Genomic DNA, 27,119 nt, shown 5'->3' on the forward strand with positions numbered 1-27,119 from the left:
GATATGTAGTCTAATCAACAATCTGGTCGTTTTCAATTCTCTTCTTTAAAATACTCTCTTCAGTATTTATCTGTTACACTTTAAGCCACCTATTTGCACTGGCATTACGAATTGACTCAAATTGCTTATTACTGGGGGACAGGATACTTTGTTACGTACTATTACATTGGAAAATATTCCTCATCCCCCCTCGTTTCAACGCACATTTCAGTACTAATTCAATATAAAAAGGAAAAATGTCGATAAATATTTGCATTCGTAAATGCATTAATATTTACACGGAATGTCGCATCGGCGTCATACACCTTCGAGATCATTTCGCTAGACTAAGGATTATTGCACGACTTGCGTGAGAAGGCATCATTCGTCTTAACCACAAGTCGATGAACACGTTTAACATTCTAACTATTAAAAAAATTTGCTCGTTTTCTCGCCATTCGTTATTTACAGAGAGACATATCTTATCTCGATGTTTGTCGTCAAAACAGAATTACGTATAATCGTGTAAATCCGCCCAACAAGACGCCAGTCTTCTTCATCACATTTGTATCAGTATTTAATCAAAACGTAGAATGCACTACTATGCTATGAGCTATCGTGCGTCGTATCACACGATTGTGTACAGAAGACGGCAGGTGTTAGACGGGCGTCTCCGTGTCGTCCCGCGCCTTGGCGTCGCGCCGCGACGGCGGTTGAGTGTTCAGGGACTCGCGTATCACGAGGCTCACGGTATCGGAGTAATCCACGCCCACGCGACGTTCCCCGTCCCGCGGTAGACTTCTGTTGGACGACGGCGAGCTGTTCTCTGCACTACAGTCGTGCTTGAACACGCTGTCCGATTGGGAATGCGTTGGCGTGGACAATTCGGATACCAGCGGCGTGGACTCGTCGTCGCTCTCGCCGCCGCCGGGCGCACCCGGTGACCTCGTCAACGTCGGCGCCGCGCCGATCAGACGGTCCTTCAGTTTCGACAGCTTCTCCAGGCTGGAAGTGGGCACCGATATCACCACTTCGTCAAACGTGGAGGAGGAGCGTCTCTTGGCGGGCATCACCGACGGTGACGCGGTCTTCAGGGACGCATTGTTGTTCCCCATACATCTCTCGTCGGTCGACTTCGATCTGATGGCAGGCTTCGGCGACGGAGGCGGAGAGATGAACAGCGAGGAGGGTCTGGTGCTGATGTTGCTGCCGCTTCTCTTCAGGTTCTTGTGCGAGGAGGCGGATCTCGTACTGCGCTGAGACGTGACGCTACGTTGGGAGTTGGTACGTTGAAGGAACACGGTGGAGTCGTGCGAGCTGTCGTCCGAGCTGACCGGGTCCTCGTTAATCGGCACCCAGTGAAACAGCGGGCTGGCTTGAAGCAGCACGTACTCCGTGTCGTGCGCCGAAATGACGGGTCCTAAAACAGAAGCTCATGTAACATCTGCTTCGTATCATATGATTATCGTGGTTCTAATCGATTATAATATATATTGTGAGCCGTTTAGTTTCAAAATCTTTGGAATAGACATATTCCTTAAAAAGGCATCGGAAAAATAATACGGTTTCACGTAGAAATCAAGTTATCGATGAAAAAGGAACATTTGTTTCGATTTCTTTTTATAATTCTCTTATTTCAAATTTTCGATCTTTGAAACAATTTGGTCGCGATATCATGATAATAAGTGAAGGCTTCTAGACGCAAATTGCAAAGAAGGTAATGTCAGATGTGGTTTGCAAGAAAGTTTTATTGCCACTTGCTCTCGTAATAACATAATACTGCTCATAACATAGTGCTAATAATCTAGCGATAATGGTTCGTGGTGTACACACAGTACAGGAAGTAACACGTGGACCGGAGTAACAGGACGCAACTTTCAATTTTATCGCCGATCGTACGATTACTTTACACATACAATGATACTTTTCAAAAAATATAATACACTGTTACACGTTCGCTTCGATTAGCATAAACATTTCCCACACGAGATATTCGTTTTGTCAACAATGCGTTATCACAGCCTTTTGTACATTGATTTGTTTACAGAAAACACCGAACGATTAGCTTTGAGAGTAGTGCCTCTGACATTTTTTTCCTTTTTATATATATATATATATATATATATATATATATATATATATTATCATATATAATATACTTAAATGCAGGCTCGTACATTACCGACTATAGGGGTTTTCGTAATGCAAATCCTTTTTCTTTTTTCCTCAATATGGCATCGGTATACATACGATATTAAGCTATCTTATAAAATGAGCATTATATTATTACTAGTCCTACGCATACAATAGTGATTCTATTACAATATCATTAAATGGCTTTCATTTTGTATCCTTCCTTCGTGCGATATGTATGATTGGTTTTTCGCATTGGCACGTAAGTTTGCTTTAAGAAAAACTAGTACACACTCCTACAGAGGATATAGCCTTTCACTTTGTAAATTACAAACGGCCTTACATTAACAGTATTTATATTTATGTAACCAGTATTTGAGAGGTGTCGACTGCCATTGTATGTATGTACATCTCTTGTGAGTAATACTGTTAAATAGCGTTGCACAAACATATACAGACGGATGTACAAATAAAACTATTCGAATAGGATGAAGTATGTGTCCACTTAATCTTTTTCTCTCTCTTTTAACAACACAAACTGGCAAGCACCGTCCTCTGTGAATGGTAATGATGCGTGGACTCGTTGCACGTTCTCTCGACAGAAGTTACGCTAGAAAAGTCTCTGCTTTTGCGATATATGTAACGTGAGCGGATTTATTTGACGGATATATATACATATATATACACATATATATATAATATATATATACACATATCCTATAGTCATATCATCGTACAAGTAATCATCCTATTTCAGATTCTAAAGGTTAGCACTGTATTCGGAGATGTCACTGTTTTGGTCAGACTGCGGTGGCTCTTGCACTATTACCAGAGGCAGTGTAAGTGGTAGGGGAGTAGGCTCACCTGAGGAAAGTGAGTCTGTCGTCGGTGCCACCGCTGGCGATGGCACGTCTAAAACATCCTCGCAAGCTTCCTCATTCAGGGTCTGTAATGCTCCGCAAATCATTTGCTCCTCTAACGTTACCTACAACGTATATATACGCACTTTAGTACATTCACATAGCGAATAGTATTTTTTACGTATTGCATATAGATAGAATTATTAAATGTCAAAATTTTTCATTTCTCAAAGTAGGTACCTAATTGTAGCAGCGGGCTTACCTGGAACTGGTTACCGAGTGCGAATGTAAATAAACAAAAATTTCCCATAAGTTTTCAATTATAACATCAAAAATTTAATTTTTTAACGTCGAAGATTTATTTATGATTGCACCGATTACTTTATAAATGCATTTAATAATACCCATATCATACCTGTTTTTCCATGATGGACTGCTTATTTTGATCACGACGAGAAGTCGATCCATCCGTTCTCGATGCTCCTTTCTCTTTCTCTACGTGACCAGACACACGAATCGAATTATTTGGAATAGCGTGATCTGTAACGAATAAGAGTGATGTACTGATTGAATGAGAAGTAAAAAAAATGGAATAAGAAGAAATAAAAAAAAAGATATCGAACGTACCTTTGCGTAAAACTTGGTCGGGTCCAACGGTAAATCGGACACTTCGAGGACCCTCTTCGTAAGTAAATGACGAGAGTTCCATTTCTCGCAGTGATACAATTACCATGCGAAATAATTCCCAATCCCCGAAAGTCATTTTAAATACCTAAAAAATACAAATACATGTATATTTAGAACTTCTTCTTCTCGAAATGTAAAAATTAGCAGCATTCCAAAAATTACTTTTTTCAATTCTTGCAAATCGCAATGTAATAAAACTCGTCCATTGATATTGTTGTCTTTGATGGCCTGCTTATACATCGGTGCTTGGGTCGAATTAAGGCATTCGATTTTGTCGATCAGATCGCAAACCCCGTTCACTGTTAAGGACGACAGCTTTATCTCCAGAATTTCAGACTGCGAAATAAAGATAAAACGATAAGTCACATCTTTTCAACCGTAAGAGGTACTCGTACAATTAATTTATAGCGTACCGGTAATGTGGTCGTTGCGGAAAGCGGTTTTGACATTGGTTCTATGTGTGGCATTTGCATCCAAGTTGGCGGCGCTTGCCATTCGAAGCTTGGCTGGTAGGCCCACGATGGCGTCGGCGGTACAGATCCCTGCAAACTTGATTGTTTGGCAAGTTTCGCATGTCGATTCGACATGCCCCTCTGCGGGGTCCAATCGTACGGAACACCGTGGCCGTGCCAAGCACCGTTTTGTTTGTGAAACAGATTCGTATCTTCCTCTATACTTTGTTGCTCCTCCTTAATTTTCTTCTTAATGTACGGATCTAGATTAATAGTGAAAGGCAAGAATATTTTCATATCGCTGATGAGTAAGCTGGACCGGTGAAAGGTGAGGAAGACATCCAGCTTGCGCTCGTCTCTGTCTATCTCGAGAAGCGGTTGCACCTCCTTCAGCACCGGAATTTGCGGTCGCACCCTAATAAATATATAAAAATTAGCAATATAAAAAAAAATATATTAAAAAAGCGGCGTAAGAGAAAGATGATAAAAATTCACGTACTTATCGTAAAGACTTTTGAGCGACATATTGTCGTCTAGACTCTCCTCGTACATGTCGTAATGAAGAATCAGCCAAGACGTCCTAAAAGGCCACTGCTCAGTAATGTTGATCCAACTAGCCAGGTGATACCAGTTGAAGTCAATCTGGAATGCTTTGAGTAATCGTCCTGGAAAGGAAAGACAGATAATGTTATACATATGTAATAATTAGTCTCATAATCATAAGACGTATACTGCAATATCGACTTAATGTATGTACCGGTGACATAAACGACGTTCATCAATCTCCTCATACTACGGGGATTCACGTCGCTGAAGTAATCGTCGGTGAGCAGCATCTTATTGAGATCCTGCGCGCCGCCCAGTCGGTTCAAATTGCTGCCGATACTGCTGGCGATCGATTCGCTCAATCGCATCTTCCTGCTGCCCTTCCTAGTTTGGGGTTTCAATTTCTCGTTGCTGTTCATTATGGCCGATTCCGTGCTGAGCCTCCTGTTGGACACCGAGTGATGCATGGTGCTGGTCGCGGTGTAATTGACACTCTCCTCGGCCTCCGTCCACGCCGTCTTCTTGTAGTGTTGAGCAGTCTGTTGGGCAACCTTGACTTTCCGTAAGCCGCTGTTTTGCAAGTAGAACGGCAGATGCACCATGTTCCGCAGGTAATCGTGGCCGCCGATATTCGATTCCGAGAATAGTCTTCTGCTATTTACTTCTACCGCCTACGCGCGCAATATCGAATAGTTTATTAGATAAAGTAACATCTTAAAATTGATGTTACAACCCTTTTACTTTTTGCTTACCTTAGATATAATGTGTGGATCAATCGCTAGTATTACGACGAAGGGATATCCGTTATCGCTAAATAAGGCCTGTATAGCGTCTAAAACGAGTAAAACTTTATCCTGCTCGCAACTATCCAAACCGTCCACTATCACGACTAGTCTACTTTGTTGAGCCATGAAACTATCCAAGCACTTGACCTATTTAAACATCGTGATTAAAAGCTACGTTCTTGCTGAAAGCGACGTTCTAATCCCAATGGATAAGTGGATTTACCATTTCCGTCATTAAATTGACCTCGCTTTTCAAGGTCTGAATGAACCCTTCACTCTTCAGAGTCTCCAATTTTGATATACTACGTTGAAGGTGTCGCCTCTGTGAAAAAACCAATGCCTGCAGCGTTCTGCTCCACGTGTACAAATTCGCTATTATACTAATGGCCAAGACCAAGGCGATCGATATCATGATAATGTGAGCAGTGACTCGCTCTATCGTGGATCTGAAAACGCGAAATAACGCAAGATGTAAGACACAATTAACGTAAAGCCACTTTTATATACGGCGTGTAATTACTCACTCATCGTTCGAGATATCTATGAGGTACACCGTAAGTATCGAGACACCGACGAGCAAGCTGCACAAGCAGAATTCAAATATGATTACGTATGGCAAGCAACACAAACGCCTCCATTTCCACGTGGTGGTGGATTTATCCGGTTTCGGCCGAAATGCTCTGTACAGTCTGGTAGACAGGGAACCGTAGTCGTTCTCGACGGAATCGTACAGCGAGCCGACCATCTGCACGACCGCGTTCTCACCGGCGGCGGTCGTGCCCACGCGGGTCTGATCGGTGAAGTAAAACTTTATCGGCTGCACCGCTATGCTGTCGTGACACTGACTGCCCGGCGGGTGACAAAAGATCACTTGCAACAGCAGTTTTAGCGCGTTCAACTTGGTGGTGAGCTCCACTGTCAGATTATACGGCCAGTACCAATCGTACCTGCGATTACAGATCTCCGATGAGGTTGTGAAACGAGTAGAATTTCACTTCTCGTAAGCTTTTCGTAAGCCTTACCTCTTGTTGACATGCCAAACGAGGATTAGAAAAATATAAATGACAACTAATAAGCTTATTCCAGACGACAGGCCAACGATCCACGACTGTAAGGCGACTCCAAGCGTGACGCCCACAAGTAGAGAAACGTGAGCTATTACTAAAAAGAGTAAGGAAGAGAATTGGAATACGGGATCGATCCACTGTCGCGCAAAATTCTTCATTTCCTCTGTAAAAAAAAATTACGTCGTTAATACTTTTTCATATAGCTCAGGCGTATACAGATATATCAAAAATATTCCAAAAATGTTCAATTTAAATTGCCATAATGTAACATTTCGTTTAAAATTAAATCACGAGTTATATATTTTTTTAATGAAGATTTGTTTCAAATTTACCAAAGAGTTATCAATTCTTAGGAAAAGTTTCCTTTCGTTAGAACTACTAGATAGCGTTTGTAAACAGCTTATTTTGATACCTCTTAATTTGTTCAATAAAAATGATTTCCCAGATCCCCATTTTGCGTAAAGGCCGACAGTAATTGGTGTAGAAAGCGACGGTTCGCTGAGAATGTCTGCCAACGCGCTGCTGTACAAATCGTAGCCAAGCATGTTTTCATTGTCCTCATTGGTATTTAAACGCCCTGCAACGTATTCAAATTATTCCACGAAACTCGTCGAAATATTAAACGTGTGCTCCACATATCGTAAGTTACGTTACCAGCAATAACGTGACACGAATGGTATGCGATCTGATTAACTTACGAGCACCGAATATCTGACCAAGCATCGTCTTAGGATGATTGACATCGATGTTGTAGGGGGTTTCGCCTTGTTTATTCGGACGGTACAACAACTGGCTATTCTTTGGATTCCTCAGTAGTATCTCGACAATCGCTTTCGAGCGCGCGCGCATCGCTATGTGCAGTACAGTGTCGCCCTTCTTGTCCGTAGCCGAGACCTTGGCTTTCTTGTCTAAAAGCAATTGCACGATTTCGGCGTTACGCGACCTCACCGCCCGTAATAAAGGCGTGTCGCCGTCTTTCGTGGCAATCTCCAGGTCTGGGTTAGCGTTTAGTAATAATTTGAGTATCGGCACATTGCCTTTCTCTACGGCTATGTAAGTTGCGGTTTTTTTATCCTAAAATATATACGGATGGGGTGGTTAGTTCGACTGGAACGACTCGAGAATAACCGCGGGAGGGGGGGAGAGATGGTCACGCACGAACCTAGCTCGAAGTGGCTTATGGATAACCACGAGACCCCGGATCCGATACCAAGAATGTCTCTCATATTAAAATGTCCATCGACTCGCTAGCGATTACTTTAACAAGTTTTCACATATTCCATCACGCGCGTAACAATCCGGGCTTACCGGAACGATCAACATTTGGGAGCCACAGTACTCGGTGAAAAAGATAATTTTTTCCAAGTCGATCTTCGAGGAAGATACGCGGGCACGGAGAAAAATAGATCGAGTTGTACCTTTCCAGCTATGTCGACATCCGCATACTTCTTCAGCAATGATTCCACCACGCCTCGATGGCCACCCTTAACCGCGTGGATTAGATTCGTGTCGCCAGCCCGATCCTGAATATTAACGTAAGCGCCGGCATTTAAAAGAGCGTTCGCTATTTCGTGATGACCTTCACGGCAGGCAATCGCTAGGGCGGTGCAACCATCTTTGTCTAGAGCGTTCACGTTGGGCTTGTGCTCTAATAGTAGCGACACCACCTCCACATGATTACCGAGGGTTGCGACGACCAGGGCAGTCCACGAATACTACAAAGAAAATCGTTAAAAGTATATAAATATCCAAAATTACCCTCATATGTAATATTAAAATTGAAAAAGAAATGTGAAATATTTCTTATTACATTAAAATATTTCTATTCACGGTAACTAATTTATGCGAATGAGAGAAAAATCTATGTAATCATGTATATAATTATACATGTTTTATTTTTACTATGTTATTCTTGATCATGGAATCCATCTACTTTTCTATACTCTTCAATGATTTATTGATCTTGGTTTATTTCTTCAATGGTTTATTGATTTTACCATGCCAGCTGTTTCGACGTTAGCCCCAGCTTTAAGAAGGATATCAACAATTTCTACGTTTCCTTTACGCGATGCCCATATGAGTGCCGTTGTTCCATACTGAAAAAATAAGTGGACATGAATATGAGTCCCGAGAGCAAAGCAATAAAATGGCTATTGATTTGCGGTACGGTGTCGCCCGCCGACGATTACCTTGTCACCGACATTGACCTTCGCCCCATGAGCAATGAGGTCTTTGACTATATCAGTATAACCCCTGCCAGCGGCCCATACTAACGAGGATATATGAAAATTTCCATGCGCGTTGACGTCAGCCCCGCGCCCTAGCAGCATCGTCACCGTCGTAGACTTGCCCTTGTACGTCGCCCACATGAGCGCCGTCCAGCCACCCTGCAACAAAAGAACGTCCGATCTTTCGATTTTTTTTATCTACAAAAACGCCAATTTTTTACACAAATGCATTTATATAATTAAATTCTTCTATTAAATTTCGTATTTTTTCTCAGTTAAAAGCAAGAGTGCAGATTAGTCGATAAAACAAAAAATATATATATATAATAATCACTAAATATAGAATTTTATTAAAAGATGTCAATATAATATGTCATAAGCTAATAATGCTTTTAACATAAATAATATATTAAATATTTTAATAGAAATATATATTAATGGAATTTTGACAGTGATGAAAAAGAGACGATAAAAACTTTTCATTTGCACGACGAAAGAGGCCAAAATTTTGCAAATATGAAGAGTTTCCAGTTATAGATTTACATTAATGGCATTACGCCAGATTAATAATAAAATATGCGACTTCTTCTGACCATGTCTCGGTGTTCCAAATCGGCGCCGTGCTCGAGCAATTCGAGACAAATCTCGGTGTGACCTTCCTTCGCTGCACACAACAACGCTGTCCAGTTGTCCTAAAGAAATTATACAGAAACGTAGAATATATAATTGGAATGTTCATTTATTACATATAATTAAACGCGATTTCAATCGGGTACCAACCGCGTCTTCAGCATTGACGTCCGCTCCATGATTGATGAGCTCTCGGATGAAGTGTATTTTTCCCTTGGTTGCTGCAAGGATGAGGGCGGTGCTACCGTTCTATCGGAAGAGAGCAATTTGTCAAAGAAGGTTCGACAGCTCGAACGCGAATACAGGAAGGAATTTTTCTTCTTCATATAGCTGTGATTTTTCGTTCACGATTTAATTAACTCACAAAATTAGAGAAATCATCTAGCATAAATTATTCTTACGTATAATTATTTCTCTCTCGAAATTTTTTCCTTTCGATAACATGACTTTTATTGTCTATTTATATCGATTGCCGTTATAATTTCATTATTTTGGAATTTCTGGTCAAGATCGAGTGACTTTTGGAAATTTTTTCAAGGGATTCACAATCATCGAACTTACCTCATCTCTGTCGTCGACCTGCACTCGCTTATTTTCGAGGAAGCTCTGCAGTCCGACGAGATTATCATCTGTGATATAGCTCGCGAGTGATCGGTAACAAAGCGATACCATCGAGTCAGTCCGGTGCAATGTCTGTGAAAAAATCAAGAAAGATCATCGTTAGATTCCGATCAGTCGTGTCTGATTTTTGCTGTTATTATAAGTCCGTTAGAAAAACTCAAGTAAAATTACGTAAATTCAATCGCTGTTTACGGAAACAACACATAAATGCGAAATACATAGCAAATATATTGCACCATTCAATTCCATTATTTAGAATTATTACAACTTTAATTATTATTATACTGTCGAGTATAAATTTAATAATTTTAAAGAAATTTGGATCTTCTTAGGTTTATCTAAATTTTATCATTTAAATCCCTTTATGCTTGAACATTCAACGCAAATGGTGCAGCTGGGCCACAAATATATTATAGAAGTAAGCTTTCGAGTTATCGGAATGTATGAGCAGCGGAGCAAACATCAATTCCGGATCGCCGTTGGTGGGCAGTCTCGCACACTGCGGCGTAAGTATTAATCTCAAGCAAACCACAAATAATCCGGAAATACTCTGTACGATCTCTTAAATTCCGATCCATACTTCTCGATTTCCTTGTTAAAGCTTGCGCCTGTAACATCCAGTTTCAGCTGTAAGGTAAAATAAAAGGGCGCGTTCTCGCTTCGACTCTGATTGAAACAGAGATCGGTATTATGCAGCCGAGTTTTTTTTCCCTCTGTTTTTCCTCGAGCGATATTGAATTTATGACGTTTCATTTTAATGGCGACAGGTATAGCGGCTGCAGCAGTGAGTATGCATAAAAGTATTGCGTATATTAACTCCGTAGTCGCTTCAATTTAGTTTGCAACCGCGAGCGAAGCGCGGCGTTCTCCATTCGCGAGAGACAGGAGAAATGAAGAACGCGCTGCTTGCGCCTCTCAATCTTGCAGAATGGAATCCGGGTCAGCGATAGTGAGCGAATACACGTAAATGATAAGGGACGATCACGTGTATGGAGAAAGCAGCGGAGCTGCGGACGAAAAGTTAGCAATGTTAACTGTAAGTCGCAGATGCAAAGCAGAATGTCAAAAATAGAAATCAATTTTTTAAACGCCTCATTTGCGCTCAATTTAGTATTATTCATTGTTTCGTATTATGTTAATTATTTTTCTACCTTTTAAAATTCTGTATGCATACATAATTTTTCTCGTTACGGTTTTTCGTTTTGTTTAAAATGCTCCATCAACTTTTCTTCTTACTATCAGTTCAACACTCACATTATTATTCATGCCCAATCTACAAGCTGATTAGTGATAGAAATTTTGCGGGCTCAAAGAGAGAGACAACACTTACTGTAAAATCCGATTAAAATCAAATCTGCTGTGATCCTTTGCGCACTGAGTTTTGCGTTGCGGAATTTACGTACATGTTTTGACAGATGTTATAACACTTTAGATGTTATTACAATCAAAATGTATTATTAAACATCCAACAGCGATAATCCTGTATAGCAAATATCGTACGCGGTATTTTTGATTAAAAAATCCTACGGCAACAATTTAATAACATTTCCGACGTATATTATCGACAAAGTCTATATGGAATCTAACGCGCGTAAATTGACTTGGCATTTATGGTATGTAAGAGGATAAATACACCATGATGGGATATATAATCCTTCGATGCGAAAGTCCTCTGCTTCCCTCGCGCAACACGAACGGCCGATAGTAATAGCCATTAAATCTTGCTACAAATTATAAAATTACACAAATCATATAAACACTCTATTAATGTTAAATCTGGATATTTTTAACAACGTTTTGGTTGTTTGTTGTAAATTTTTAACAAAATTTTGGTAATTCACATTTCAGATAAGAATAAATACTTGATAAAAAAAAAAACGAAAGACTGCCAGAAATGCAAATCCGGATTCTGACGTAAAGTTAAAATTTTAAAACGTGCTTCTCAAGTCGGAATTATTCTAAGACTGCAACAGAATTCTTTTTCGATGCCTAAAGTCTCTCAGGGATAACACCATTCGTCGTTTACTACGGCCCGAACTCTACTGAATAAAAATTCGATGTTGCGGGCGTGCAAACGCACACACACACACACACACACGCGCGTGATACACATAGAGATATATTAGATCAGCTCTATTTCATGCTGATTTTGTCACTATGCTGAAATTATCTGGCAGTGATATAGCTTATTATACGTACCACGTAGCAGATGATACTGATGCGCGCTTTGCATCCGAGATAGTGTCACTGTGTTAATTCGCGAGTGTCGGCGGATATAGCGCGGGCATTAGCTGTCAAGATCGATGACAGAACCGAGTCGGGCAAGATTCCATTATGTATGTACGCACGTGGCATTTGCCCGTTACGAAATGACTCCAAAATTTTGTCTGACACGTGGAACTCGTGCGTTTTAACGAATTCATACCACAGATATTAGTCTACATATTAGATCTATTAAATCATCTGTCGATTATACCTACGTCATTAAACTAAAAGGTACAGTGATAGTTTTAGAATCGTAAATAGTGATTGAATTTCTGAAATGTAATTTGTTTCCAATTGAATTTTGTTTGCTTATCTCAAGCTTGAAAAAACACTTTTAGAATTTTAGATAGTGTAATATGTTTCATGAAGATGTACGTGTAACATTTTAGACATTTAGTTTCAGATTTAATTGTTCAGATTTTTTTAACTGTAGTAATATTTTCGTGAAATCGTTCAATTCGTACTAATATGATAACGTAAGGCATTAGACAGTTCTCGTCATCAGACAATTATTGCCTGAAATTAGATTACTGGCCGTGACATTCGGTTCCTGCATGCCGATTAGTCTTACTTGTCGGTTATAAATGTAACAAGTCCGATAAGATAAAGACTCACGAAGAAACATCAAAGCCTGTCGACAATGGAGGCGCTGACGTTCTTCGGCGGCCTGCAATTGCAACAATTAACGTTTTATTATTCGCGACGAGAGCGTCGTCATCGTTCCGACTCGGTTCGATCTTAAAGAGGCGTATCAATGTGAAGCGTTATTTTAAATTATTTTAATCAGAGCATGTGCTAGTATACGAATTAATGTTATAGAGACATTTACGTCAATCTGACATGTGATACCATCGCCATGCTTGGCTTCACTATACTCGATAAAGTAATGACGAAAAAAATTTTTATTTTCATTTGTTCAATTTATCAGCATAATCCAGTTATTTCACGCCATTCTTTCAATAAACATTAGAGTTAATTGCTAAAAGGACTGTTAAATATTTAAAGGATTCAGGTCAAGAATGGAATAAATCCACTACGATCTATTTTGAGGTACGGCCTCATATTTAGAGCGGTTTTTCAAACCATAAATCTACATTATCTATACATTAGTCTCTAAATATTTTTTGTTAATATTCTGCATTATGCTACTTAGCTTCCTCCATCAATTCAGAAGTATTTTACTTGATTGAAAAGACGGCCAGGCTTTCAGACAACGGATGTTAATGAAAAAGAAGAAATGTTAACGAAAAAAATGGGGAAACGACGTGCATCCTGTCTTTACCCACTAACCGCGTGCGAGTGCCTTCGGATGGCGAAGTTAAACTTGCGACCGATACCATCGGTGGCTGGCGCTGTGAAGGTGATGGTGGGTACGTGAATGTGCGAGAACACGTGATGATGATGATGGTGGTGGTGATGATTGTGCAAGTGATGATGGTAGTCCTCGGTGTCGTGCCAGGTCGTGGGATGCGGCTCGGTTATGTGAAGACGAAGAAACGACCTCAATCCGCGACGCGTTCTACCAATGGTTATGTCGTCGCTGACGGTGGTGGTGGTGGACAGATTCGACAATGTGGCACTTCGTTGCAGATTGTACTCCCCGTTCGGTAAGAGGGAATTCGGCACACCGGGGATAGCTCCGAGCAAACTCGGAGCGAGACTCGAGCAGATGGCCGCGTTCGCTATGCTGGACTTGCGGATCGGGTTCACGCTGGTGCCGGCCAGGATATCGTCGAAGGTCGGCGACTTCTGGCCGCCGGCCTCCGCCGTGGGGTTTTGCAAGGTAGACTGATTCAAATCGGAGCTCGTCATCGGTAACGTTGATCTGCGACCACCGCTAGATTTCTCGTCGAAGCTGTCCCGAATGACGGCTATCAGTGGTACTATATCACGTACTTTCCCGACATCCGAGCGTTCTTTCGCACTTGTCGATCGCTCTGGGGAGGAACGAATGTGTTCTGTGGATCCTGGCGGAACCTCTAGAAAATCGGGCGTCAATTGAGAATGCTTCGATCTATCCGCAGCAGTTGGTTTCGTACGAGCGCGCATTGGGTGGTCCCCGATTGATGAAGATTGAAACCTCGCAGATGACTCCTTCGCAATGACGTCTTCGTGTTTGGGTGCAGGGAAGACACCGTTGAAATTCGTTATCGGCACTGCCAGTCTTCGCATTTCGACTTTCGAAATCACATCACTGTCCCTGTTACATTCTTCTCTTGCATTACGACGATCTGATATTGCGCACTCGTCCACGTCGTTCGACAAGCTGGAGTTTTCGGATGATTGCAAGCGTTTGAAGGTGCGATCTCCCACGTACAAAGTAGAAGCCGCAAGTTCAGGGTCAGATGCGACCAACTTTGAGAGAACCTCCGCGTTCGTGACACTGGCCTTCCTTCTGACTTTTGCCGAATCGTCGTCAGAGATCGTTTCCGAAACAGTCTCTTCCGACTCTTTTGTCGGCGGGGCTTTGGCTTTCTTCCCTTCATCGTCTTCTTCATCGAAACTTTTACGGAAGAACGCCGACGCGATTCTAAGACACTCGTCTTTGGCCTTCCGCATGGCATTCTCTTCGAATTGTCTATTCAGCACGAAAATCGAAAACGGCCTTCATTTGCTGTGAGTAAAATGCGTACACACGTAGAATTCACTAAATTTTAACGTTTAACTGTATTTTTCATTATGTAAAAGTAATTCCATCATCAATATGATGAGAACAACTTGAATTAAGAATAATCAAATCTTTCTTAAAAAGAAGTCTGCTGTATTTTAAAATAATATAATGCATTAATTTCATGCAAATAAATGTATTAATGTTCCATATAAATTTAGACTGATTGTGTCATTTAAAAAGAGATAAAATTAATGGTTTTTGAAACACAATGTAATATGATTTAATTTATAGACTTAATAGATGTATAATTCATAACAATTTATAAAGTTTTTCTTAAAACATATAGTTTAAAAAATGTGTTTGTAAAAAAATTATGGACGTGTCTCACAATTTCAGACAATTAAATACTTCTTAAAGAACTGTAGGCCTGTAATTTTCAAATGCAATCGTAACTTTTCCTAATTTCTCCTTACAATTAGATCACTGACTACGATACGATCAAAGAAGTAAAGATTTAATTAAAAATTGAAAACTGTATAATTCGGATAAGTTTAATTTCTAAAACTGGATGAGTGTACGCAAAATCGATTGTAATCGTGATCAAGTGATTGTGATCAAGTATAGATATTATTTTATTTGTCCCCACACAGCATCGAAAGACCCAACTCACCACTACCAGTTTCAATTCCTGCCACTGAATATAGTTAAATCCCTCCCCGAGAAAACTGACCATAAGATTATTTTGGATCATCGGTATACCGTGAGAAACGGACCCTCGACAGAGCGGTGAGTCGCAGCATCTTTTCCAAATTTCGCGTGGTCATCCGGGTCCAGCTGATCGGGATCTCGCTGATTCGACGGCCAACGGCTTCACGACTTCGCGTTCGCGCGACTTCTTCCTCGTCGTTGGGAGACAATTGCAGAATGTCGACTCAGAACTGCGACCGAGCGAGACACCGACGACGCGAGCAAATCGCTCGAGAACAACGTTCAGCGGATCACGCGACATTTATATATCGCGGTGGGATCTCTTTAACTTCGTGTATATACACACAGTCTGAATCGCGTAACGGCAGCGCGTGCTGTGTGTCATCAGCGCCGTAAGCTTTGGTACGGACATTGTTTTCTATTCACACGACACATACATTGCTGTTTTAATTATCGAGATACATTTGTGACAAATAAAAAAATAATATTCGAGAGCAACGTTGAAATTATTTTGAAGTCGTATAATATCAATTTGATTGTAACCAAAAACCTTCTAAAAATATTTCATATATGAGATATGTGAAAATAAAATTTGTGCGAGCATTTTTTTTACGATTTAAATAAATCAATTTTATATCGAAATTAGAGCAGATTTGCTAGAAATATTTCACTATATGTTTCCAAAGAATGCACAGTGATATATGTGGAATACAATTACAAATTCTTAACTTTTAATCAAATTTTTAAAAATATAAAAAAATGTGTGTGTATGTGTGTGGTTTACCTCTCTACGTCGCTGTATATTTCATACAAAAGAATAAATGCCGTGTAAAGTCATTGGAATTCATGCAGAATTGTTCAGAACGAAGTTCCGGTCTCAGCAGAAAGAGAGAGAGAGAGAGAGAGAGAGAGAGGAGAAACACATGTATATTTCGAGATAATAGTGAGAGAAATACGGCATGACGTCACCAATTCGTGATAACGTTCTATGCGGCACCGACATAATTACGCTGTAATCTTCCGCGGTTAATCCCCACGGTTGCACATTGTGGATTTGGCGCGGCGGCGGTTTGATTAAACAATTTATAAACCATTATAAGCGGACGGCGACAAAACGGCGAATTTCATTTTCATTTAGGATCACTAAAGCGTTTATTTGCCTTCCAGTTCGGAAACCCGACTGAAAACGAATGTTTTGTCGCAATTGAATTACCAACTCTCGATTCGCCTCGCGCGACAAATACATTGCGTAAATAATTTATACGAATTAATCGCGCCTTCATTCATCGTGAGACACGTGCGCGCGAAATAGGATCTCGAATATTGGAAGTTGCGTCATCGCCCCATCGTTCGTGAGAAATGGTCAAACAACTAACGGAAGCGTCAAAGCGTAATCAGAAAAATGTTTTGATACGATTGCCACGTGACGAACAGCAGAGCTATACCTACGTAAAAAAAAAAATGACAAGATATGGCCAAACAAAGAATACTTTAAAAAATTGTATATATATGTTTTAAATGATACTGTCGTAAAACTCAAACAGTAAAACTAATTGAAGACAAAATTTTACTGATCTTTTAAATTTCCTAACATTTGACTCAATTTTTTTGATGAGTCTATTTTTTTGCTAGCATTTTAACAACAGATGTTACGTGCGTTTTAAGAGATACTAATAATGCACAAAAATTTGCGTTTTAATAAAATTAAAACTAAAAATAATTAAAAAATAAAAAAAAATGATAAGATGAGAGAGGATCGACTCCAAATCATTTGCCAAAGAATATTTCTTTGCTTTGAACGCAACTGTTTTTAAAAGGCACTTGCCGCGGTTAGTTCTCGCGTTAATCCCGGCCAATTAAAGCTCTCTTGGTAAACCAATTAATTGTGTAGACAGAACTTTACTACGCTTCATAAAACGAAATGACGTGATACCGTTCGGCAGAGTCACCATTGCCGCACCGATGCGCAGCAAAGCGCGTATCGAGCTAATAACGTTATCGCTTCACCGCGGGATTGTTCGACGATAAGCTACGCTCTCGCCGAATTAAATTTCGCCAACTGATTAAACAGGACGAGGAAAAAAAAATAAATTGATTTAAACTCGGCAAAGTTGCGATCGGTGAGTCGATTTTGGAACAATATTCTTGGAAAACAAGTTCAATCAAAAGGGAAGGTATCGTTATAAAAAGGTTCCCTGTTTGAAGTATACTCTAACGCAATCGAAAGATTTGGTGCGACTCATTTGTTCAAGAAAACTCTCAAAAGATTAATTGTTTTTATCGTTAAAAATAACTTTCTCAAGCGCTTAAAAAGATCAAGACTGTTGTTGCGTCAAATGCTTTAATTATATTTGGAATGTATCGTTACATTTCGAATTTTGTGCCACGAATCTTGAACTCGGAGTGCTGACTAGATAAATTGCAGACTCAACATCTGGAAAGTCAATTAAAAGACGTCATGTTGTCGCTCATATGACGATCAATGTGATAAGCGACGAAGAACGATCATAAAATCTAATAGTTTGCGAAATGGACGACCAACATCGAATCGTAAGATTCATTGTGATCGATACACGTAGAATATACTGCGTTGTAATATGCTACAGATGCTATTAATATATTTTCAAATGCAACACGCGATTGCAAATATTATTCCTTTATGATAATCGAAACATCTGTTTAGAATAAGAATATCCGATATAATTTTATTTATTGTCATCTTCGTGGTTTCACGTATTTATTGCAATCGCAATTTATTGCAGGCGCAAGTTAATATTATTAATAACTTCTGTATAAAGTTATCAATACTGTATCCGTTTATATCATAACGTTCCTGTCTCCGTCGTCGAGACGTCATTACATGTCACGTGTAAAAGGTAAGAATATCGACAGAGCTAGACATTATTGAAAACCGATGATGCGTTTATAATTATGTGACAAAGATTATGTTTATGATGCCCTGCTCCCTGCACCACGTTACATAATTCATCCATTTACATAATAATTCATACGATATTTTTTCAAATCACAAGCACAAAGACCTGTATAATGAATAAGTATAATATTTCATAAAAAATAAGCATCTCTCCATTGGATTTTAGTAAATTCAAACTAAAAAAATAAAGAAGTTTGAATTATTCAAATAGATAATTAATAATAATTAAGAAAGTCTGCCATAACGTCGTGCAAGTACTTATAAATCCATCAATTGATTTCAATCTGACACACGATCAATTTAATTGTCGCATAGTTGACGCATGATGATATATATTTCCAAATAGAACATACTACGTTCTCGCTTCAAATTAAAATTATTTTTTCTGCAGCGAATAATTTACAATATTGTTTACATTAAATTACCATCCATTTCAACATAATTAGGAATATTCGGTTAGAGTACGATTAATTCTTGTTTCTTTTTTAAACTGCATATCACTTATGTACGATAAATTCATTCTCATTATAACTGTGCTTGTATTCCTTCACAATATTGTTCACATTAAATAGGAACTATTAAGAAATATGACGTACGTTTTCTTTGCAATAAATAAGCTAATAGATCATTTTAAGACAATATATATACCTACACAATTTAGAAACAAAAATCATTTTCATGTAGATTCATCAAAGATTGCATATTGTCGAGAATTGTCGATATAAAAGAGAGAGAATTTTAAATATATATAAACGTAATTTTGAATCGCGCAAATTTCTAAGAATTATTTTTGCAGATACGCCAAAGAGGATTTTTGCTGTTGGAGGAAGGCATCCGTCTTCGCAGTACTGTAATCTTGACTCAACATTCGCAATTTCGACATCTCCTGCGCGATTTGCTTCGAATACGAAAACATCGGAGTGAGTTCAAAATATCTAATGCTATTTATTCCGGGCCGACTAACGGTACAAACATCGACGAGGTAAATACCGGCGAAAAACAGTATAGGATTCGCCGTTCGAGGCGGATCGCGCGAATCCCGCCTCGATTCGTATATGATTCACTTGCGCGTGATTTGTTTACCGTGGCAATTCCATTTGGTGGAAACGCGATGCTCGCGACGCTATTATCTGAGACACCGAGTCTGCCACGAGCTGTCACGATTGTCAGCTCGTAAGAGACGCGTCTCGACACCGCTTGTTGCCCACGTCATTTATCACGAGAAGCTATCCCGACTAAATCTTGGCACGCTCGTCGTAGTAGAGAGCGAAAGAGCGTTCATTCATGAAAAGCTCCACTCGAGAGCGTTTCTACAGACCGCAACTGACTGATATCCATCGATGTTTAGGGAAGTCGTCCGAAGAGAAAACTGTTATACTCTCTGATTTGCATCTCTTGTTTATGCAAATCACTCGGACGAGGAGTGGATTAAGAAAGATCGAGAGCATCTCAAGTATATAAAATTGAATCATCAAAGAGTATTGTTTTAAATACACAAAGTTATGATACGAAATTGATTATCTCGAAAAATAAACAGCTTAGATCACTTTTAAGTTAGAAAAGATGATACATTCTCTTTATATTTTGTATTCGGCAAAATAAATATAAGATACGATAAAGATGTTTCATTAAATACTTAGAGAACGCGTACAAAACTCGTGATCGCTGCATATCGTCTACCTGTTTGCTCCTGTTCCAAAACGACTGAATGGCTTGTTGACATGTCGAGGAAAGAGATCCATAGGTTCTGCTAGACCTTTGCGGCCGCGACAGTGGCAAGGACGGCAAGGATGCATTTCGCCAGGTATTATTCAACAGTCTCGTTCTCTCGTTTGTATACTCCATTGAACGGAAATCGGTGTCAAATCCACTCCGATTAATCGCGTATAATTAGGGAATGATGAGGTATATTCGCGTTACAGTGCGATTAACTCGTGCTTCTTTTTTTTTTAACAAACTGCATTCCGCTTACGTACGAAATGAATTCATCCTCATTATGTAGCCGCGCTTTTATTCCTTCACCAATTTCAATCGTTTCGCTTCCTTTGCCTGCAATACACGCGATCACGTACTCGTCCAATCCATTGCAAGCGCTAAAGAGCAGCCGTCGAGAACCCTAATGTTTCTGATTATAGAGGCGTGCGTGATGCTCGAATACGGACGTATTCGAACGGTCCAGATTCGACGCGCTGGTTGAATGTAAAACGATCATTTTGTCTATACGAGATATACCGTTTCGTCACACGAGTTGGCCTGACCGGCTTGTTTATGCGATCCTTTTTCCCTCGGCAAATAGAGCGGCTCGGATCAGATACGCGCCAAGTTGTTCAACGCGTATCGTCGCCGATTATCCACGCTGGTTTCGGTAAATTTCCAGGGCGTCACGCGCACAGATCCACAGATGTACACGTCATCACATCGCAACCCGTTTCATATCGGGGGCAACATCGGCGTGTTATTAGACGCCTGTATATCACAACGAAACGAAAAACCGCTCGGCTTGCATAGACACATCGGAAGCGCGTCTATGAAAATTATCGCGACGCGCGGCAGGAGGTAATTTCTCCGAAACGTTTTATCTCCTTAGGACTACAACTGTTATCTGTAAGCACGAGTTCGTTCGATTACACATAAAATCAGATGGACGGACGGAAATATCTGGATTAAGTCACTTCGCTTTGGAGTCTCGCACATCTCTGCCGAATTTCTCGTCACGCGTCGCGAATATGTTTCTGCATTCTGCAGCCTGATGTGGAATTTGGTCGGAAATGTAATTTTCGGCCGTGGTGTCCACGGGGAAGCTCGTCAGCAGACTCGCGAATCTTCCAAAAAGTCTCAGAAAGACGTTCGTTTACCCTCGTAGATAACAGCTCGTCTTGTTTCTATACGTCAATTTTCCTCGCTCACTGTCGCATCCTATCTGCGGAGAGTTGTTCCTCGCGAGGGTCACGCGAGGGATAAACTGTGGAAGAGCTTTCTCGTTACCCGCTCACGCGCGACGGAAAACGGCCGTCTCTTGACGTGGACGGATCATCGTCCGCGATGTGTCATCAATCATCAATCGCGCGCGAATAAAATTATCACTCGCGTATTGGATCGCTCGTGAATAACAAATAAACCGGAGCGATTGGGAAAGTATCCCGTAAATAGCGATCGAAAAGTATCCCGGCGAGGAGTTTCGCGACCTCGTGTAAATCAACACAACATATAAAAGGATGATATACGCCGCGAGTGATGAACCACTGTCGACGAAGATACGAGATCCAAGGCGAACGCATGTACGGGACCGATTATCAATCCCCTCAAAGTCGCGATAAGGCGCGACCATTTCTCAAGAGATATCCTATCATGAGATAGAAGACTATAGAAGACCAGTTAAATTATAAAGCGTATCGATATAGTCTTAGAAGGGGAATAAATGTAGGAGAAATTAGGAATGACGTATATATCTTAGAAAAGTGGGGAAATAAAGCTTGAATTTTTTCAATCTTAATAATTCCTAAAATATTTTCACAATTCTCTCTCTCTCTCTCTCTCTCTCTCTCTCTCTCTCAATAAAAATATTTATGCTTTATAAAATATTAATCCTTAAGAAGCAAAGGAACGCTAATTTCTGTTTCTAATATACTAGAATATTGTAAAAAAAAAATGAGAAAATTATATTAAATTGTGTGCTTAAAAACGTAATTAAGACTTCTCTAATGTTTCTACGCATTGCCAAGAGCGACGACAGTTTCGGATTACCGTGATCTGCCAAGACGACAAGACAAAGATTAGATTCGCGTCTTGTAATAGCTCCTACCTTGTATAATAACTATCGAATACCAATGGATATTGTGGCCAAAGATATTCTTGGCAACGTATCACTGACGGGACGCGAGTGCTTCGTGATTCATGGCGCCACTAATGAAATATCACAATTGATTTCGCGGACTACTCGCGATTCGAATGACAGATTTATTGGTCTGCGACCACGAGCGAAACTTTCTAATCAACCGTGAGGCATCCCTCTTATCGACTGCCTCGTGATGCCGAAGACCGCCAATGAACGTCGCGCAAAATAACGAAACGATATTATTCTCCGTAACTCGTGTCGCCGAGCTGCGAACGTTTTTGCGGCAAAACTTACGCGAAAATGAATAAATGAATAACAACCAGCACGATTCAATACATAACGCGAACATTGCTGTTTTTTAATCAGTACAGTATTTCCTGAGTCGATTAGCTGATATCGAGTAAATGTTAACTTTTATCAACTACGCTCTTTAACGAGATGCACGGCTGCATAATAAATATTTATAAAAATTAAAAGAAAAGAATATACAGGCTTGTTCTTTTTAACTGATTTCTTGCACGGTTCATTTTTATTTTTTTTCTCCAACATGGAGAATAAAAGAAAAAAAATGAACTGTGCAACACGTTCAGTTAAAAAGGTCTATTGTAAAACAGCAATTTATAAAACTTCAGTTTTTTACATATTTCTTTTTTAGAAAAAAAAAATCAATTTTATAATATATTTTCTTAAAATTATAGACAATCATTAATTCTGAAAACATTACTTATTTCTCTATATTACATAAACGCTGAAATTGCAATTGGGAGGAAAATAAAACGTTATATAAATGTTAATAAAGTCACCGTCGCTGTGTCGTGCATTTATTAAAATAATAATCAGCCAAAATTAAATTTGCGACGCAAACGGAATATTTTTAGACGTAATCCGCTACGAGTCGACCCCCTACCAATCCGCAATTAGTTAAAAAATAGTTTTTAATCAGAGTAAAGTCTCTCGCGTAACGTCTGCCGTCTGAACCGGATGTCCTGAATCAAGCACGATGGCCTATTTTGGCAACAAGCGTCTGTGGACGATGATAATGAGAAATTTGGCAAGACCCTAGGCATCGTCGAAAAGAAGAGGAGACTCATTAATCAGTGTCGCACCCAAGACTCGCGGCGTGCATTGGCAATCTCGAAGGTAACCGAAAATAAACCTGCGGCTGCCTAACCGCGAAGAGGAGACCGATGCGGAAGGTGGCGAGCGCTTAAAACAATGTGACAAAGCGGCACTGCTTTGACTAATTATGTTTTAGAAGAAAAAAAAAACATAAAACTTGAAAACGCAATTTGTGCGTAATTAATGCTGAAAAATACAAGAATTAAATACATCAAGCAAGTGTACAAAGAGTAATTTATATTTTTACTTTTTTCGTATCTAAAAGTAGGAGTTTCTAAGATCCCCCATTCATTAGTGTTCATAGTTAACGGTTAAAGTTACTCCGAGAAACCTGTGCTACGTGCAAATTACGCTTCGCGTATATTCGCGGTGGTTTTTGTCACGTCGCTCTCTGATTTACGGTGAAAGCACAGAGCGTAAACGCGGCGCCAGTCGTGGCTCCTCGGAGGGACGCTGTTTAGAGACGAGAGAGTCAGCGCGTTTTGCGCCGCTGAAAGCGCGCTGCCAAAACGAAAGAACCATGAAACGTGCGTGACTCCTGCATGATAATATATGAATGACGTAGCTTTGACCCATTCAGAAAATAGAGAACGGGTCACTCGGAAAATACGCGAAACAACGTTCGCAACGACGACGTTCCACCGCGCCGGCGAGAGACACGGCGTTCTCGTCGCAACACGCTGCGCTATTTATCGCGATACGTAACAACAATAATTTTAGCGTACGCGCGAGAACACGCGCTAATTGGATTCCACGAAGTAAAAAAGTCGCTCGTCTATTTCCTCTTCCGCTTCTTGCATGCACTTAAGTCCCTGTTACGGCGGTCGTATTATCGGGAAGACCCGCACGTGCGAAAGACTTCATCATCTGTCTTACGCGTTCAACAGAAGAAGAGAATTTAACGTCACGCAAGTTATTTAATACTTCATGTACCTTTAAATTGGACATTTAACATAGGTATTCTAGAGATAAATTTACAGCTGCAACAAATTTTTTAAATTATGAAAACGATCCTCCTTATACGGACAACGGTCTTCTGGCAAGATATTTAAGATTAGGAAACGAGCGTTAATAATGACAGTATGATATTCCTTGAAGCAAAGTTACCTCGTGGAGCCGATGCTCCAGACGATGTACGATGTTTTGAGGGCGTCCTTTCAGGAGAGAAAATTGATTTCTGCGACATTCTCCTGTCCCAGTAACGTGCTTGTAGGTCTTGTCACCGAGCACTCTACTTTTCGCCCGTAGATGCGACATTTCTCGACAAACGATTCGGATCGTGTCAACGTAAAAGAGTCATTTACCACTCGCGATCTCGACGTCCCGCGGAATCGACAAATGTGCTATTTAAATTTACACTTTCTATTAGCACTGCGAATAAGCCTTGACTTCGGGATTTTCGGGTGGCACGAGGAGAAGCCATTCCGACAGTATTCGCAACACGTGGCACCGTTTCACGTTCGTCACACTTCAAATAATAACGCTGCTCCAGACGCGTTCACCTCGGTTAACTCTCATAATTGGTTGATTAATTCGCATATTCGATGAGGCGGAATTTAATGCAAAGCGCGCGCGACGACCGTGCCGTGCCAAGTCTCGGTTCTTGGAAAATCACCGGTGCGCTCACGGGAACAAGAACGCAGGACTAATCGTCCGCTGCATTCGTTTCCTTGACTCTCTTCTCGGTAGTCCCAAGGCTACGAGGATACCTCGAAGCGTGGATGACTCGTTGCGCGGTCGCCACTGTATCATCGTGACTATTGCATTTACGTAAAATTACACACGAATATCGCGCAAAAGCCGTAACTGATACAAGCTCAAGGAACGTATCTCGGAGGTTTGCGATGATGATAACCACAGTCGTGATATTAACAGGCATTTAATTATCTTGCATTTTCAATTCATTATTTTTAAATTAGTCAATTAATATAAAGCGAGATTTTTGTTTCTCTTCTTACTTTCAATAATTTTTATTTTATTTTACGAAACCGGAAATTGTAAAATTCATGTAAAAATATTAGGCACCGAGATCCGTTTTTATCGAATAAGGCCTCTCTTCGCTTATTTTATACTGTTCACATATTGAGTTTTACTTATTATTGTTTCTTTTATTACTGCACCACATTGAGATGACAAAATAGATGGAGGATATTTCACTGATGGAACAATTAAGTCTGAATATAAGACTGGGATCGTTCTATCTAGACATTCTTGAAGTGTTTGGTAATAAAATTTATGTTACGTTAGATTAGACGCGCGTATCTCGCACTGCCACCAATTACATCGAGTCCTTCGAAAGAATCGAGCGAATGACATTCTCGTGTTTGCGCACAACCGTCCATCGCATTCTTGCAAAGATAACGATTGTCACCATGGAGCAGAGCAATAAAGCAGGGCGTCGCGGTTTTTTACGCTTTACGTTTTTTTTTTTTTACGTTTGCAGCAACGAGACGGATAGGAATCGCTCAGTATACAAATAAAAACTTTCGATACGGTAAATACTAATGATCACGTTGACGATAATAAATATATACGCCAAACATACGTATAACAGGGACCTAAGAAATGCCGGGAAATTTTATCAGCGCTTACCGCAAACGATCAATAATGCGCGCACGAACAATTCGATAATTCGCGACACGATACTGATGAAGCACAAAAACGTGATTGAGCGGGTGACTCTGAAGTAGAATTATTCTATCAGAAATGAAGAATAATCGGGCGTCGATAGGCGGAATGATCGATCGCGCGAGAGGATCGATGGATCAGCTGATCCGCGCGCTATAGAGTTCACGCTTTCACTGCTGCACTACCGGGAGGAAAATGAAGGTAAATATGCGTGCGTGTGAACGTTGTTTGCCAACGTTTGTGCACGCGTGGGTTATCTTCTCTTCGCCGGTTATTTATCATCTCAGCCCGACACGTATCGCCTTTTTTAAGAACCTGATAAGCAGTCACGTTTCTGCATTTGACAACATGTGTGAAATATATTTTTGGCCAATCAGTATAATGACATATATTATATTATTCATTTTATTATCGCATTCTTAAAGATGTTTTTAATACTTTACTGTATTATTGACCTCAAAATTATAATAAATTAAATTACATTGAATTAAAAAATGTTAATTAAAAATCTTAAATTATGATAAATGTATATTTTTTTATTATTTAAAAAAAATTGCCGAAATAGTTTATATACTGTATATATATTTGTAATAACGAAATATTTATATTAACATATGTGAGACAGCGTTGACTGCGTAAAATTCTTCGAAAATGCAAGAACTAAACGGGACAGTGAAGCGCATTATGGAATAAGGCTCATTATACAGATGACGTCTTCTCAGAGCTACGTCGCTTCAATTTTATTTTAGGATGCGAAACGACAGGTTATTTCATCGAAAACGTTGACATTCCCGCTGGTATGCGTGCCGCGAATTATTTTCGCGCTACAACATGGCATCGAGTGTTCTGCGAGAAATAAATCGGGGGAATTCAGGCCACGCGTCGCAAATATATAGGACGGGAAAACGATCGAAGTGTAAGAAGTCCGAAGCGCAAGAAATGTAAAAACTTATATCGCTGACTTGCAAATAACGTTCTTGTGATAGTGCTAAATGGTTGAAAGCGCTACGTCATTTTTTGTTAACAACTT

The 27,119-nt window shown here is 40.0% G+C and overlaps 2 protein-coding genes across 11 annotated transcripts in view; one reads left to right on the forward strand and one right to left on the reverse strand.

Moving 5' to 3' along the window:
- LOC105458236 (kinase D-interacting substrate of 220 kDa) lies at window positions 1–24,657 on the reverse strand. The gene is made up of 23 exons (XM_011703398.1): window positions 24,569–24,657; window positions 13,544–14,867; window positions 9,929–10,060; window positions 9,518–9,616; window positions 9,331–9,429; window positions 8,699–8,896; window positions 8,507–8,605; window positions 7,928–8,224; window positions 7,208–7,583; window positions 6,922–7,086; window positions 6,465–6,672; window positions 5,967–6,389; window positions 5,666–5,888; window positions 5,410–5,589; window positions 4,869–5,328; window positions 4,611–4,776; window positions 4,073–4,526; window positions 3,822–3,995; window positions 3,600–3,744; window positions 3,388–3,512; window positions 3,235–3,240; window positions 2,977–3,097; window positions 1–1,399 (listed from the first exon to the last, which is right to left on the reverse strand). Exons 2-23 carry the CDS (start codon window positions 14,810–14,812, stop codon window positions 639–641), a joined length of 6,180 nt encoding a protein of 2,059 aa, XP_011701700.1. The 5' UTR covers window positions 14,813–14,867; window positions 24,569–24,657; the 3' UTR covers window positions 1–638.
- The window catches only part of LOC105458235, a 21,559-nt gene continuing 5,053 nt past the window's right edge, over window positions 10,614–27,119 (forward strand). The window contains exons 1-4 of one of the 10 annotated variants that reach the window (XR_975512.1): window positions 16,155–18,122; window positions 18,335–18,448; window positions 19,304–19,427; window positions 20,148–20,311. Coding sequence is in view for 3 of the 10 variants with exons in the window: in XM_011703396.1 (XP_011701698.1) it covers window positions 10,956–11,024; window positions 19,304–19,427 (193 nt within the window). In the remaining 7 variants the exon portion in view is untranslated. The other 9 variants (XR_975511.1, XM_011703395.1, XR_975510.1 and 6 more) reach the window with 9 other exon arrangements.

The sequence above is a fragment of the Wasmannia auropunctata genome, unplaced genomic scaffold (assembly GCF_000956235.1).
Source record: "Wasmannia auropunctata unplaced genomic scaffold, wasmannia.A_1.0 LD334579.1, whole genome shotgun sequence".
NCBI lineage: Eukaryota > Metazoa > Arthropoda > Insecta > Hymenoptera > Formicidae > Wasmannia > Wasmannia auropunctata.